Here is a 15,725-nt window from a genome sequence, read left to right on the forward strand (position 1 = left end):
AAACTTCAGAAGTAGGAAAATTACCAGGGATAAAGAGGGGAATTACATAATGATAAAAAGATCACTTCTCCAAGAAGACAGAACAATCTTGAACATATATGCACCTAACAAAAGAACGCCAAAATAAGTGAACCAAAAAATGATAAAACTTCAAGGAGAAATAGACAAATCCACTACTAGAGCAGAGATTTCAACACACTTTTCTCGGTAATTGACAGATCCAGCAGGTAAGGATAGAATTAATTTGAACAACACCATCAATCAACTGAATATAAGAGACATTTATAGAATACTTCAATAACAGCAGAATACAATCTTCTCAAGTTCGCATGGAACATTCAGCACAATAGACCACATTCTGGTCCAAAAACATATCTTAATAAATTGAAAAGAATAGAAATCATACATAATATAGTTTTAGATCACCATAGAATTAAACTAGAAATCAATAATGGAAAGATGACTGGGAAATCCCAAAATACTTGTATATTAAATGACATAATTCTATATAACACATGGATTAAAGAAGTCTTGAGAAATTTAAAAATATTTTGATCTAAATGAAAATGAAATATAACTAATCAAAATTCGTGGGATGCAGTGAAAGCAGTGCTTAAAGGTAAATTTATAACCTTGAATGCGTATATTAGAAAAGAAGCAAGATCTGAAATCAATAACCTATGTTTCCACCTTAGGAAAATAGAAACAGAACACTATCGATCTAAAACAAGCAGAAGGAAAGAAAATGTTAATAATTAGAGCAGAAATCAGTTAAATTGAAAATAAGAAATCAATAGAAAAAAATCAACAAAAAAAAAGCCTGCTTCTTTGAATTGATCAATGAATTTGGTAAAACTCTAGCCAAACCAAAAAAAAAAAAAAAAGAAAAAGATACAAATTATTAACATCAAAAATGAAAAAGGAGTCATCACTTTTGGTCCCATGGACATTTAAAAGATAAAAGAATATTATGAACAACTCTAGGTCCACAAATTTAATAATTTATAAAAAGTGGACCAATTCCTTTAATGACATTATCAAACTCACACAGCAGAAACAGATAATCTGAATAGGCCTGTTATCTATTAAAGAAATTGAATCAATAATTAATAATCTTTCAAAAAAAATATCAGGCTCAGATGATTTCACTGGTGAATTCTACCAAACATTTAAGGAAAAAATGATACTAATTATCTATAATCTCTTAGAAAACAGAAGCAGAGGGAATACTCCCTAACTTACTCTATGAGACCAACATTACCCTAATACCAAAACCAAATAAAGACATTACAAGAAAGCGAAATTACAGATCAATATTTCTCATGAATATAAATGCAAAAATCCTCAAAAAAATTAGCAGATTGAATACAACAATATATAAGAAGTACACGTCATGATCAACTGGGATTGAGTATATCCCAAGTATGCAAGGTTGGGTTTCAACATTTGAAAATCAATTAATGTAATCAATCACAGTAAGAGACTAAAGAAGAAAAATCATATGATCATATCAATAGATACAGAAAAAACATGTGGCAAATTGCATCATGCATTCATAATAAAAACTCTCAGCAAACTAGGATTAGAAGGGGACTTCTTCAACTTTGTAAAAAATAACTACAGAAAACCTATAGCTAACATCATGCTTACTGCTGAGAAACTAGATTCTTTCTCGTAAGATCAGGAACAATGCAAGGATGTCTCCTTTTATCACTCCTATTCAATATCATATTGAAAGTCCTTGCTAATACAAGGAAAAGGATATAAAAGTATATAGATTTGGAAGAAAGAAATAAGACTATTTTTGTTCACAGAGGACATGATTGTCTATGTAGAAAATCCCAAAGAATTGACCAAAAGTCTCCTAGAACCAACAGGTGATTATAACAAGGTTGCAGGATACAAAGTAAATATACAAAAGTCAAACTGCTTTCCTAAATACCAAAATAAACAACTGGAATTTTAAATTAAAAATACAATACCATTTACGTTAACACCAAAAGAAAAAAAAAGATTTATTAATACTTAGATATAAATCTAACAAAGTGTATAAAGGATCTATATAAGGAAAACTCTAAAACTCTGTAAAAGAAATCAAAGAAACAGAGATAGTCCATGTCCAAGTATAGGAAGACTTAACATTGTTAAGATGTCAGTTCTTCCCAGGTTGATCTATAGATTCAATGTAATCCCAATAAAAATCTGAGTAATTTATTTCATGGATACTGACAAACTAAGTCTAAAGTTTATAAGGGAGACAAAAGACCCAGAATACCTAACACAATAGTGAAGAAGAAAAAAGTCAGGGAACTGACACTACCTGACGTCAAGACTTACTATAAAGCTACATTAATCAAGACAGCGTGGTGTTAGCAAATGAATAGACACATAGACCAATGGAACAAAATAAAGAGCCCCAAAATAGACTCACATAAACATAATCAATCTTTGACAAAGTAGCAAAGGTAATTTAATGGAAAAAGGCAGTCTCTCCAACAAAATGCTGCTGGAACAACTGGACAGCCATGAATCTAGACACAGATTTCACACCTTTCACAAAAATTAACTCAAAATGGGTTATAATCTATATATAAATATAAATATATATAATATAAATCTAATCTATATAATTTAAATATAATCTATATATAAAAAGCAAAACTATAAAACTACTAGAAAATAACATAAGAAAAAAAAACTTGGGGGGGGGCAACTATTGGCTCAGTGGTTAGAGCACAGTGCTCATAACACCCAGGTTGCCGGTTCGAGTCTCACATGCGCCAGTGAGCTGTGCCCTCCACAACTGGATAGAAAGCAACGACTTGACTTGAAGCTGAGCTGTGCCCTTCACAACTAGATTGAAAAACAATGACTTGACATCCTAGAAAAATGTTACGTGTCAATAAAAAATTGCAAATGAAAACAACAAGATACTACCACCACACACCTTTAAGAATGGCTAAAAAAAAAGAAAAAAGTGACAGTACCAAATGCTAGGGAGGATGCAGAGCAATAGCTGTCTTTCATTGCTGGTGAGAATACAAAATGGTACAGCCACTTTGGAAGACAATTTGGCAATCTTACCATTTGATACAGCAATTATGCTCCTAGTTCTTTACCCAATTGAATAGGAAACTTATGGTCACACAAAAATCTGCACATGAATGTTGATAGCAGCGTTATTCATAATTGCCAAAACTAGAAGCAATCAAGATGTCCTTTAATAGGTAAACGAATAACAGGCCATACTACATCCATACAATGAAATATTCAGCAATAAAAAAAAGCTTATCAAGCCACAAAAAGACATGGAGGAATCTGAAATGTTTTATAAGATAATTTGTCCCTTTGTTTTTTATGTCCTGTGTCTATTTTTCAGTTGTTTGCTCTTTCTCTACTAATTTACAAATTATTTCAGTTTGAAATCTTATGTATTTTATTGCAAATTTAAAAATAACTTCTGAATTTTATACCCCTCATTTTTAATCATTGCATAATATTTCATCAATATCCTATAATTTACTTATTGTTTAAAACCAGTTCTTAGTTTTTTAATATCACAGATATCACTACAAAAATTTTGTGTGTACAGATTTTTCTATAATGTGAATTCTTTCCTTTGAACACATTTTTGGAATGGAAATACAGAATCACAGACTAAAAAACACATTTTTATACTGTTTAAAATTTTTTTTAATTTTTATACTTTTGATGGGAAGGATATTATCATTTATACTGCCATCAGCAATGTATTAAAATGCTAGAGTCACTGCATACTCACAAGCACTAGGTATTACAATACTTGAATATATTTGTTAATATAGTAGCATAAAATTTTTCCTTTTATTAATTTGTACTTGAACTACCCGTGAAAACCAACATTTTCTCATATATTTATTTGTTTTGCTTTTTCTTGAGAAATTTTAGTTTATATTCTTTGCTTATTAATCTAAACGAATAGAAGAATTTTTTCCTTTGTTGAACACAATAACAGGTCTATATGAATATTTTAACTAATAATAAACTAGCCCAGTATTGTCTTCATTTGCTGGAAATACTGCCTCCTTTCTATTGTTTTCCTTTTAATTTTAGTTACACATTTGTGACATACAGAAATTTTAATTTTTATGCAGTGAATTCTTCTATCATTTCTAAGCTTAACTGATTATACTCCATTTGGTAGTTTGAAAATTACACTTTGTGTTTTTCTATAATGTAATGATTTATATTTAACTTACTATTCTCACAAAGCTTTAATTTGTTTACCATAATAACAGCTAACATTTATTGAGTGTTTATTGTATGACAGGTGCTATTCTAGATCTTCTACGTATGTGAATTTATTTAATCCTCACAAACACCTTGTATGGATCAGGTATTAACAGTACCTCAATTTCACAGGAGGAAACTAAGGTTTAAGTAATACAGCCAGATCACACAGGTAGTTCACCTGGCAGTACCTGGGTATTAAGTAGCGTAGTCTGACTCTAGTACCATAGCCTGACGCCATAACCACTATATTACAGTGATAATCAAGTTATCTCAATGACATTTTTAATAATAATTAAACCCTTAACCATTGTTTGGTAATGCCTACTTTACCCAAATCCCTTTCACAGGGTCTCTTCTTGGATCATTTAGTTTGTCTTACTGATTTGTCTTTTTAAAGTAACAATACACAGTTTTAAATTCTGTAAACTACAAAATACATTTTAATGTTTCAAAGTTTTAGAATATGTTTTGGCATAATTTTAAAAGGACTATCATGTACTTGAGGAAAAATGCGATTTTAAGCTGTCCTTACCATACACTGGCGTCTTCCCTGGCAGGATGACGATAATGAGCTGCAGCCCAGAGTAGGTGTTCTTGAGATGCCGGAACATGGGCTCCACACTGTCTGCCCCCTGTGCATACTTGCAGAAGCAAGGCTGGCCCTGGATGGGCATCCCTGCATCTTTAGAAATCTTACGCAGCTGGTCCGTGAAACCCCTGGAAGGAAAAATCATTAAAAATAAAACCTTTGTCTAGGGTCAACACCTACAGTGGTAATGGAAAGTTTGGGAAAGAAATGGAGAATGAAGCAAAGATTTATGTGCTCCATGCAGAGGTCACCAGACTACTGATGATAAGCGCAATGTGGGTCAGTAATCTATTTCGCAAACGAATACTACTAATAGTTATGTGGCATCTTGTAGTTTACTGAGGGTGTTAGTAAAAGAGTGTGCCGGTTAAGAGCTCAGCTCTAGAATTAGCATGACGGGTTCTACTCCTAGTTCTGTTACTTACTAGCTATGAAACTTTAGGCAAAAGTTTTCAGTTTCTCTCATTAGTAAAATGATTACTTCTAGTATAGGGGTGGTATGAGGATTAAATGAGATAATACATGTAAAAGCACTTAGCATACTGCTCAAGACATGGTTAACAGCTTGATAAATTTAAGCTACTGTATATTTTCTAATCTGATCATGACAAGATTCATAAGAAAGTGGTAGGTCAGGTATTTATTCCCATTTTATAGATCAGGAAACAGTTTCAGGCACATTTAGTATTTGGCTAAGGTCAAATGGTTAGGTAAATGGCAGAGTGAGAACTCTGACCTAGTGTCCAGAATTTCTTACCACAATAATTTCAAACTAGAATAGCAGGAAAGATTGTGTCCTCAGAAAATTTTTTTTAAAAAAACATGTGAAAACAACATTTAAAAACAAATGGAGCAGGCAGCACTTAATGTACTTTATCCACAGTGAAAAAAAGAGAAGACTAAAAATTTCATATTTGAACAAAATTCTTATTTAGCCTAGGATAAATGTATTTAGCCTAGGATAAAATAACACCAAGGTTTAACAATCACTTTACTTGTTTTTAAAACAAATAAGGTCCTAAGTCAAGGATTTGAGTTATCTTTGATCAAAACCACTGATTCCCTTAGAACAGAGATAAAGTTTGTAAGAATTCCCTTTTTCTTTTTCATTTTTTTTTTTTAAAGATTTTATTGGGGAAGGGGAACAGGACTTTATTGGGGAACAGTGTGTACTTCCAGGCCTTTTTTCCAAGTCAAGTTGTCCTTTCAATCTTAGTTGTGGAGGGTGCTGTTCAGCTTCAAGTTGTTGTCCTTTTAGTCTTAGTTGTGGAGGGCGCAGCTCAGCTCCAAATCCAGTTGCCGTTGCTAGTTGTGGGGGGCGCAGCCCACCATCCCTTGAGGGACTTGAGGAATTGAACCGGCAACCTTGTGGTTGAGAGCCCACTGGTCCATGTGGGAATGGAACCGGCAGCTTCGGAGTTAGGAGCATGAAGCTCCAACCGCCTGAGCCACCAGGCTCCTTTTCCTTTTTCTTATTAGTGTTTAATTCAAGAAGTATAAAGGTGAATATTTTCAGTCAGCCTGAACGAGAGCCATGAGCCCAATGATTATGAGACTTCTATCAAGCCATGAATAACAAATGGCAAATGAAAAGAATAAACTTGAAAAACAATTGGAGATTTTTTTCCTTTAATCTCTGGAGGTCAAGTAAGATAACTGTAGTGTTACAGTAAACTGCCCTTGTGACATTTTACTTGAAAGCAGGGGGGTAAAACTTTGGAGGAAAAAAAAATATTAAGTGAACCTTAATACATTTAGAGATTTGGAGCAAATAAAAAGGAGCGAACAAAATTAAATAGAAAAAAATATTTCTTACAAAAGGAAGCAAGGCAAATTCTGGGTAAACTGGTCTCTAAATCACTCAAGAACTATTCATTATGGGCATACTGTATAGGATCTATTAGTAGAGATTTAAATAAGACAATCATTTTCTTAAGAAAATTAGATTCTAGAGGGGAGATAAGAAATTTGCACAATTATAGCACAATTCTATTTTATACAGAAAGTGACAAGTGCAAATAGAGAGGATACTAAAAAAACTATTATATTTAGAGTTAAAAGAGACTATTTCCAGCATCACAAATCACAGAAGATTGGGTAGTATTTAGAAGACTTGAAATAAGAAAAAGGCATTTTCAATAAGGCACAAGATGAGTGGAAATGGAAAAAATGCCAGGGGATACTGGTAATACTTTCTATGCTTCCTATGTCCAGAATATGAGAAAAGGAAGAAAGGATTTAAGAGGCAGGTGGAAGATTTCTAATGTCATACTAATTTTTAATGTTATTATTTGTGAAAGAGAAGCCTAGAAGGTTTTGAGTGGGGGAAGTCACAAGTGGAGCCAGTACTCTTTTAGGATAGCACAGCATCTCAAACAAGAGTGAAAGAGGAAGCCCTCCAGACTGCCAAAACCCCAGACTTGACAGTCCCAAAGGGGAGGAAACAGAGAAGAAAAGAAGCCCACATGATAAAAAAGAACCAGGAAGGCAAGAACGGAGAGAATGTCAAGAAGGTAGTCAATTACTTCTAATGCTGCACAACTTTGAGAAAAATAATGGCTGAGAAGAGACCATTAGAATTGATTAGCAGCATAAAGAGAATGGAGAGATTTTCCAGAAACCAGTTTTAGCAGAGCACCAAGATTTCAAGGAAGGAGAGAGAATAGAAACCTGGAAGCCTGAGAGAATAAATTAGGTGAATTGAAAATAGAAGATTTTTGTTTGTTTGTTTATTTTACATTTAAACAGGAGATTGTTGAGCACTTACATGTTGAAGGAAAGAATCTGAGGAAGAGGGAAAGTGGTGGAGAGAGATACAGGCCATATTTTGGAAAGGAAAGTAGTGGAAATGAGTTAAACCACTCTTTCAAGGAATTCAGTTGAGAAATAAGGATCTTATTTAATTTTCACCCAGTAAGTAGGTACTATTATTTCTATTTTAAAATGGTGAAAACTGAAACATAATGAGATTAAATAAATTATCCACAGGAATAAAGCTCAGAAGTGGCACAGTTGGGAATTAAACCTAACCCATTTGCCATCAAAAGCCAGTGATGCTCCTGCTATATCCCACATAAGCTAGTCTATTAGGATGCCTAGAAGAATGAATCGGTGCCTTTACTATGACTAACAAATTCAGGAATCTTCAACAGAAAATTGGTAAGAAACATTTTTAAAGGTTCAGTGATTAAATATACTTCATGTTGAAGGAAGGCTGGCTAGAACATTAGCTGAGCAATTTAAAACTGAAATACAAAATTTGAACACAAAAAGTTTCCAAAGCCAAACTAAAGACAAGCCTTACTTCAGTATTTCTTCTCTGCACTGCCTCTGTGTGGCAAAACAAGCTATGGCCCACATTTTGATTTCCACTCCCGTGTGGAATTGTTTCCCTCGCATGTCCCACACTCCATGGCTTGGTGTTGCTACTGTACGATTCTACAGAAAAAGGAGAAAGACAAATATGGCAAAAAAGAACAAACACTTAATGTACAGTTTATTACAGTAAGCTGATATATATCTATATCTGATCTTCTACATGGAATAGGTTGTTCTCAATCAATACTTATATTTTTATCATAGAAAAACCAAAATTCTACCAAGCTCAAGCAAAGACACCTTGAAACTAAAAAAATATTGTTGGAACAATCAAACATTTTCTAAATTCCAGACTTAGATAGGATGCCCCTCTTTCCATACATAGGAACCGTATGTTTATAATTAAAAGAACTATCAGAGGTTTTACCCGTCCTCCATATTGGAGCATAGGTGCTGGAAGTACGCGTCCGGTTACATGGGCCATTTCATCCCGAACTTTAAATTGAAACTCCTGAACAAATGGATCTGTTTCATAATTTGCACTTCTTACCTATGAACAGAAAGTTTGAAGTTATTTTCAAAATTCCCCCAAATCCCCTGCTTTACTTATTAGAATTCTCTATATTTTTTCCTTCACTGTCAATAATGTTTGACAATAGGTCTAGTTCACGGTGCCCTAATTATAGAGCAGAGAATCTTAACCTGGGGACCACAGATCATAAATGGATTGTAGGAATTCTGTAAACCTCTTGGTAATTTCTAGAAAAATTTAAATATATTAGGTTAAATAAGAAATTTCAATTATTTCTGACTCATGAAAATGGTAATTCTATATAAATAAACCTAATATATTCTGGGGAGGGTGGTCTAGAGATTGCAAAAGAAAGAAATGCCTGACCTAAAAACTAGTGAAGAATCTCTAATAAAGAGGATCCAGACATATACTGTTAAAATTTAGTTTATGTAGAGCTCGACAGCAAATATTCTTAATCCTAAGGCTTTTTTCCCCCTTATTACTTGATTTACAATTGAATCATTTCTGGTATTTTAGTGTATCTTCACAGTAAGGTTACAAAGAATAACAACAACTTCTATTTCCTAAGACTTGCTGTGTGATGTGCCGGGTTTTATAATTAATTTTCACACTAGCCTTGTAACTACAAAAGTCAGTATTTTATAAACTTTATTTTACAGAGGATAAAGCTAAAACTTAGTAAAGTGAAATGACTGGCCTAAAAACCATATAGCTAAACAAGTGATAGAGAATCTGAAACCGTGTATGTTCTGATTCCAGAGTTCCTACTCACAATCACTGCACTAGCCTTCCAAGTGCTATAATTATAATACAGAATAGTAACAGTAAGTGGAGAAGCTAGACTTTGAACCTTGTTGGATTCCAAGGCCTGGACTTTAAACCACTGTATATATAATACTGTCTCTCTGAACAGAAAAGCTGTAATAAATTAGTAGTAGTTACTGAGATGTTATAGAGAGTGACAGGTTCTAGTCTCTTAAAGCTTTCAAAATCATGTCATAGTAGATCAGAGAAAAATCCATGATGAGAACCAGCCTGTATTTTCCCAATTAAATATCATGTAATAACTTTCATTCACTCCTTATAAAACTATAAAGAAAAAAAAGGTCTTTTTTTTTTTCTGTGATGGCTTACAAAATGAAAGCCAGTTCAGTAACCCTTTTCCAACAACCTTTAAAATTTCTTCTGAAAGTGTTAAGTTGTTTTAGGTAATATTCATATTTCCAGACTTTTTTCTCTTCACTTGGGCAATTTAAATGATATTAATGAGCATAAGATCCAGGTACCTTTTATTTTTCATTTTGCCTGATCCCACTAGTTTTAAAAAGTCATATAACTCTTCTTTCCTCTCCATTTAAGACAATGATATAGCTTAGAAACCCTACATGGTTAGAGCTGTCTTTTATTTCTTTATTTATCCTACAGTCTCCAGTCTGATACTGGGGGCTAAAGCAACCCTACTCTGAGTGGTGAGTCTCTCACTATTGATACTCATTGACTTTCTTCCTTTTCCCCTCTGAGAGAATCTGGTCTGTATCTAATGAAAGAGTTTTGGATTAAATTATAAAGCTCTAAACTTTCTCATAGACCCCACTGAGGTTTACCCCTAGAATGCTACTCTTTACTTCTGTGATCCCTTTTAATTCTGATAGTCTATGAAATGGTAATAAGGTATGAGTGGATAAGGACATGGTTCTTTGGTAGTTCACTCTAATATATTTTGAATTCCCACTTCGAGGGTTAAGTACTAACCAATCTGCTAATTTCCTCTTGTCTATCTGGTGCAGATCTTGCTGTGGCTTTGATCATCGTGGAAGTCTGATTGTCCGTGAGCTTCTTGATACATCGTTGCCCTGCCACAATATTACAGACCTACAAATGGAAACAAGTTTTGTACTAGATGTATACATCTTTTTTTAACTCTAGTGCTAATTACATGTGAAATTAAAATTTAAAACCTATGTCATTAAATTGTTTTTTTAATATCATATTAAGTAAAAAAGTAGTAAACAATAATACTTCTTTATAGTATGATTATGCTTAAGTAAAATGTACACTGAATAAAAAGGCTGATGTGTACCAAAATACTAACAGTGGTAACATTTAGAGTGGTAAGATTGTGGATGAATTTTTTCCCCGTATTATTTTATTCCTGAAAATTTATAGAGTAAAATAAAATTTTAAAAGAGTTAAATCTCCAAAATAAATGTGAGAATATGCAGTTAAAAGACCCCAACAGAATGATGAATAAGAGGATATTAACAAGCAGCTTAAACACATTACTTCTAGTGGCAGGTATGTATGTTTCTGCTCCTGCCCCACTTGCAGACAGGGAAGGTGTGGGTACTTCAGCTGAAGAGTATACTTTTCTCTGAAATACTGTGCTACTGTTCTCTCCACAGTTTGGCCATTTTCTAACTGCAAAGGAAAGCTGGAAAAGAAAAGTATACATTAATAACTCGTACATCATTATAAGCCAGCAAAACTCCCAATCCACTAACTACAGCAAGCTGCCTCACATCATCTCTGCTGACAAACACCAGCTTTTCTTACGTTTGATGACTGGCAGGCCTTCTCGTTACATTACAAACACGGTATTTCCGTCTCATTGTTCCACAATGAGTCACTTCAACCTTCAGACCTGTTCCCAACAAGAAAAACTGAGGTTATAGAACTGTCATATGTAAAATATTTATAAAGCCTCTTCACTACGATAAACTCAAATTCTAAATAGACAGAAAATCTGTGATACAGGCAATGTGATATTAACAAAGTATTTCATATATAATGTTGCAAATGATGGTTACAATCACCATAGACCTAACTCCAAACCTTTTCCCTATCCTATCAAGTTCTACACATTAAAAAATAGTATCATAAAATTGGCAAAGCCTGTAGATCAAGGGACAAAGTTCTCCATTAATAAAAACTTGTTTATAATAAATTTAGGTATGTATACTGGGAGAGGGAAGGAGGCATCAAAGAAGAGTTGCAATAATTCTCAAGATATTCTATAACCTTCAAAGTATGTGATATTTGAGTAGCCTGGTCACCACATACTGAGTGAATATCAGAATTTCATAAAACTCAAGAAGAAAATTCTTCAAAGATTTTTAAAGCGGGGAGAAAAAAAAATTCCCAGGCCCATTTAACAGAAGTGGGGTGACAATTTTGCTGAAGTATAACATGGTGATACAGCTCTTTTACTACTGACTATTAGAAATCAAATGCAACCGAAATAATTCCCAGATCAGGTGATCCCTACTTTTTTATGGAATCACTGACTCCCTTTGAGAATCTCATCATGAAAGCAATAAACTTTCAGAAAAATGCATGTGCACACAGTTTAACATGTGATTTTGTATGTTCCTGGATCCCTGTAACCCATCTGTGGACTCTAGGGTTTGAGGATCCCAGGCCTGCTTTAGAAGGTGAAGCAATGGACTTTCAAATCATTGGCTAAAATTCTTTGGGATGAATTTTCTTAAGCAGTGCTGTCCAAGAGTTTTCTGAGATGATGGAATATTCTGTGTCTGTGCTAATATGGTAATCACTACCAATATATGTTACTAAGTACAGTATGTGGCTAGTGTAACTAAGAAACTGAAAATTTAATTTTAACTAGTTTAAATTTCAATATCTACATATGGCTAGTGGTTACTGTATTGGCCAGTACAGTCTTGGAACTACCTAGAAAGGGGTTAGTTAACAAACAGATACAGTGACTACTGCTCACAGGTAAGCAACTCTACTTCTATGGACTACAGTCCAAAGGAGGAAAATCTAAAAAGGGTAGATGGAGGACAATTTTTAGTTCCCTGATAGTATTTATAGTTACTACTTTTGTATTATTTCTCTCTCATATCTGTGACTCCTATAGTGCAGTGGTTCTTAACCAGAGGTGATTTTGCCCTCCAGGGAACATTTGGTAATGTCTGGAGACATTTTTGATTGTCACAACTGAGGGGTGCTACTGGCATCTAGTGAATGGTAGATTTAGGGATGCTTTGATCCAGGGATGCTGCTAAATATGTTACCGTACACAGGGCAGGACTACTTCCCACCTCCGACCACAACAAAGAATTATCCAGCCTAAAATATCAATAGTACCAAGGCTGAGAAATCCTGCTACAGTATAACTTATTTTCCTATGTAATTACTAACTACAGAACCAAACACAAAGTTCACTCATAGTAGTATTTTCTTTTGATATATCAGCACAAATTAAGATGTTAAATGAACACAGTGTCTGTATCAGATTGGTATGGGTTTTTCTTGAGTACCCCTAATTGAATCAGTGAGAAATAGTTTTTTAATAACTCTCTTTAGAAAACTAAAATTTCAGATCAATGAGAACATTTACTATGCCTCTACATTATAAAGGAGACTAGAAAATAAAACACTATCAAGGGAAGGCCTTATAAGAAGGAAATACTAACAATATGAAGTAAACAAGACGTAAATATATTGTGTTTAGGGGGAAACACAATAGAAAATTTAAAATAAATTTTTGTTATCTTACACCACTTAGCAATTTGTTCTAAAGTCTTCCCCTTGGATTAAAAAAAATTATTAGTAAGGTTCTATAAGCCTACTACATAAGTTTTTATCAAAAATAAATTGGTACTCTTATATACAAATAGTACTTTACCATATACTTCCCTCAATATTTCTGTTCCTTAACTATGATGAATTAGTGCACAAAGAAACCACCCTAGTATTTAGGAAAAATGTTCAACTGGAATCAAATGAGTACACTAAGGAAATTTATTCATTATAGTACACTTTGTATCACTATTTAATAGTTTTCATCAAATTCCTCATGTCAGCTAAAAATTAAACCCAAATATATAGCACAGAACACAACTTTGATTTGAGTTACTGTGGTAGGAATACATGATGTACCACCTTAAAGGTCCCTGTTTAATGAAAAAGCCTTCTTGAATTTCAATAGAGGGAAAAATCATCAGTCAATTAGAGCCAATGCAGATTTTTCTACCTCATATCTAGGTTCACAGGTTCCTAAGGATTAGACCCAAGTCCAGGGGTAAGCAAAAAGTTGAAATTTTAAAAAATGGACTACATAATTCTCTGCCCAGGTCCCTCCCCAAACCCTCCACCCAACCAAAAAAAAAAAATTGGCTTTAATAAATCAAATATTTAACCTATAAACTTGGCTTTACCTTCACTATAACATCAACTTTATAATGCTTTCTAGTCATTTTTTCAGTCATTTCTTTGGGCCCCTGAGCAGTTGAAGTTAAGATCGAGTCCATGCTCTTCGGGCAGCAGGTGAGTCCTTGTTCTGTACATCTTGTATTTTCTGTGATAAAGTGGTGATATGAGTTGATTGCATAGTTACCGTAAAATAATGTAAGTGACTTCATGATATCAGAGGTGGTAACTAAGCAGCAACTCCACTGGAAACCATAGCATTTAGATGATCACATATTAATGGTGGGTAATGCACTACCTCCCAACAATGCTAACTGTGCAGTTAATACAGATTATGAAAACATAATGGTATGGTTGCAATAAGTAATACATAACATTTTCTTATTCTGGCACTTCAGTTACTTGAGATAAATGAATGCTTATTTTCAAAGCAGAAAGGGTTTTCCTTATAATGTCTTACTACAATGACTATCTCTTTCCTGGATATTAAACAGCAAAGAATGAATGATTCCTGGAGCAAGCAGGATGTATCCAGTTCTGAAGAAACAATGTTTTTGAAATAAGCTTTCTACTTTTAACAGCATTATAGAAGCATTTTCCCATGAGATATTGTTATACCTTCAATGAGTAAGGGAAAGTATTAATAAAAAAATTAACTGGTATCAATATTAATTCTATTACTTGGTACTTCTTTCATTGAAATACTACCTAAAATGTTATGATAATGAATTTAATGTAACATTTTATAATTGATCTATATTTTACTGATGTTACATGAATAAATTTTAATCAAAAAATTTTTTTCCATAAATGTTTGTTATACCCATGCATTTTATAGTTAAGTTGTTCCAAATGCTAATTAATTCACCTTTTATCTCTTTGGTGAATTTTACCCGATGTGAATCAGTCAGAGGTCTTGGTTGCTCATCAATATTATGAATGTCAAGAACTTCACACATGAACTGAATTACAGGTTGTGCTTTGTAGAAGGCAGTGGCAGAAACTAAGAAGAAAAACACAAATAGTACCAATTAATGTTTCCTTAAAAAAATTCAGAAACTTGATCTCAGCTTCTATACTGAAATAATTATAGTTAAAATTATCCTCTATGTATACTTACATACATATAAAAATATGTCCAAAATTAAACAATTTCAATTTGACCTCTGCTTGACTAAAAGACAGGCACAAGAACAGAAAAGCTAAACAGTACAGATTTTATAATCTCTCTTTTTCACCATTGGTTACTGAATCATTCCATTCTCTACTACATGTACAGAGAAGTGTTCGCGGTGTGAGACAAGGCCTGTAAGGGGACAAAGAAGGCCTGAGCCCCTTTGCAGATGACAAGGTTATGTATTATTTCTTAAACAAAGCTTTCTATGCCACCCCAGACTGTCAATCTATTCTAGTGAGAGTTTTCCCTGTCTTGTACAGATTTGAAGAGAAAGTGGTATGAAATGTTATTTGTGTTAATCCAAGCTATAGGTAGTAACAGTGAGGGGTGTCTGCCCAATGCTATCTAGCTACAGTTGGCATTTTTCTAACAGTCAACCAGTATGATTTCTTAATTTTGGGTTTTAGAACCAGATTTTCACTAATGGTTAGTAGATCACCATGACACATTTCTTAATCACATACTTACGACTGCTATTATGTGATATAAAGACACAGGGGATACCATGAAAAGTAAAACCCAAATAGACAATAAGCTACATGCTATGTTATTTTTATACTTAAAAAGCATGCCCACTGTCTGCTAAGTGTTAACTTTTTATGTGGTGCTCTTTCTCTCCCTCTCTTTGGTGTAGGATTATATGTCCTCCACAAAATATC

The 15,725-nt window shown here is 33.6% G+C and overlaps 1 protein-coding gene across 5 annotated transcripts in view; it reads right to left on the reverse strand.

Moving 5' to 3' along the window:
* The window catches only part of LOC308500297 (protein argonaute-3), a 98,736-nt gene that overhangs the window by 17,707 nt on the left and 65,304 nt on the right, over positions 1 to 15,725 (reverse strand). For all 5 annotated transcript variants that reach the window (XM_081054700.1, XM_081054701.1, XM_081054702.1 and 2 more), the window contains 7 exons: positions 14,758 to 14,892; positions 11,268 to 11,355; positions 10,998 to 11,145; positions 10,467 to 10,586; positions 8,607 to 8,729; positions 8,166 to 8,299; positions 4,805 to 4,989 (listed from right to left, as the gene is read on the reverse strand). In XM_081054700.1, the coding sequence (XP_080910826.1) occupies positions 4,805 to 4,989; positions 8,166 to 8,299; positions 8,607 to 8,729; positions 10,467 to 10,586; positions 10,998 to 11,145; positions 11,268 to 11,355; positions 14,758 to 14,892 (933 nt within the window). The remainder of the gene's footprint in view (positions 1 to 4,804; positions 4,990 to 8,165; positions 8,300 to 8,606; positions 8,730 to 10,466; positions 10,587 to 10,997; positions 11,146 to 11,267; positions 11,356 to 14,757; positions 14,893 to 15,725) is intronic.

The sequence above is a fragment of the Rhinolophus hipposideros genome, assembly GCF_964194185.1.
Source record: "Rhinolophus hipposideros genome assembly, chromosome: 8".
Taxonomy (NCBI): Eukaryota; Metazoa; Chordata; class Mammalia; order Chiroptera; family Rhinolophidae; genus Rhinolophus; species Rhinolophus hipposideros.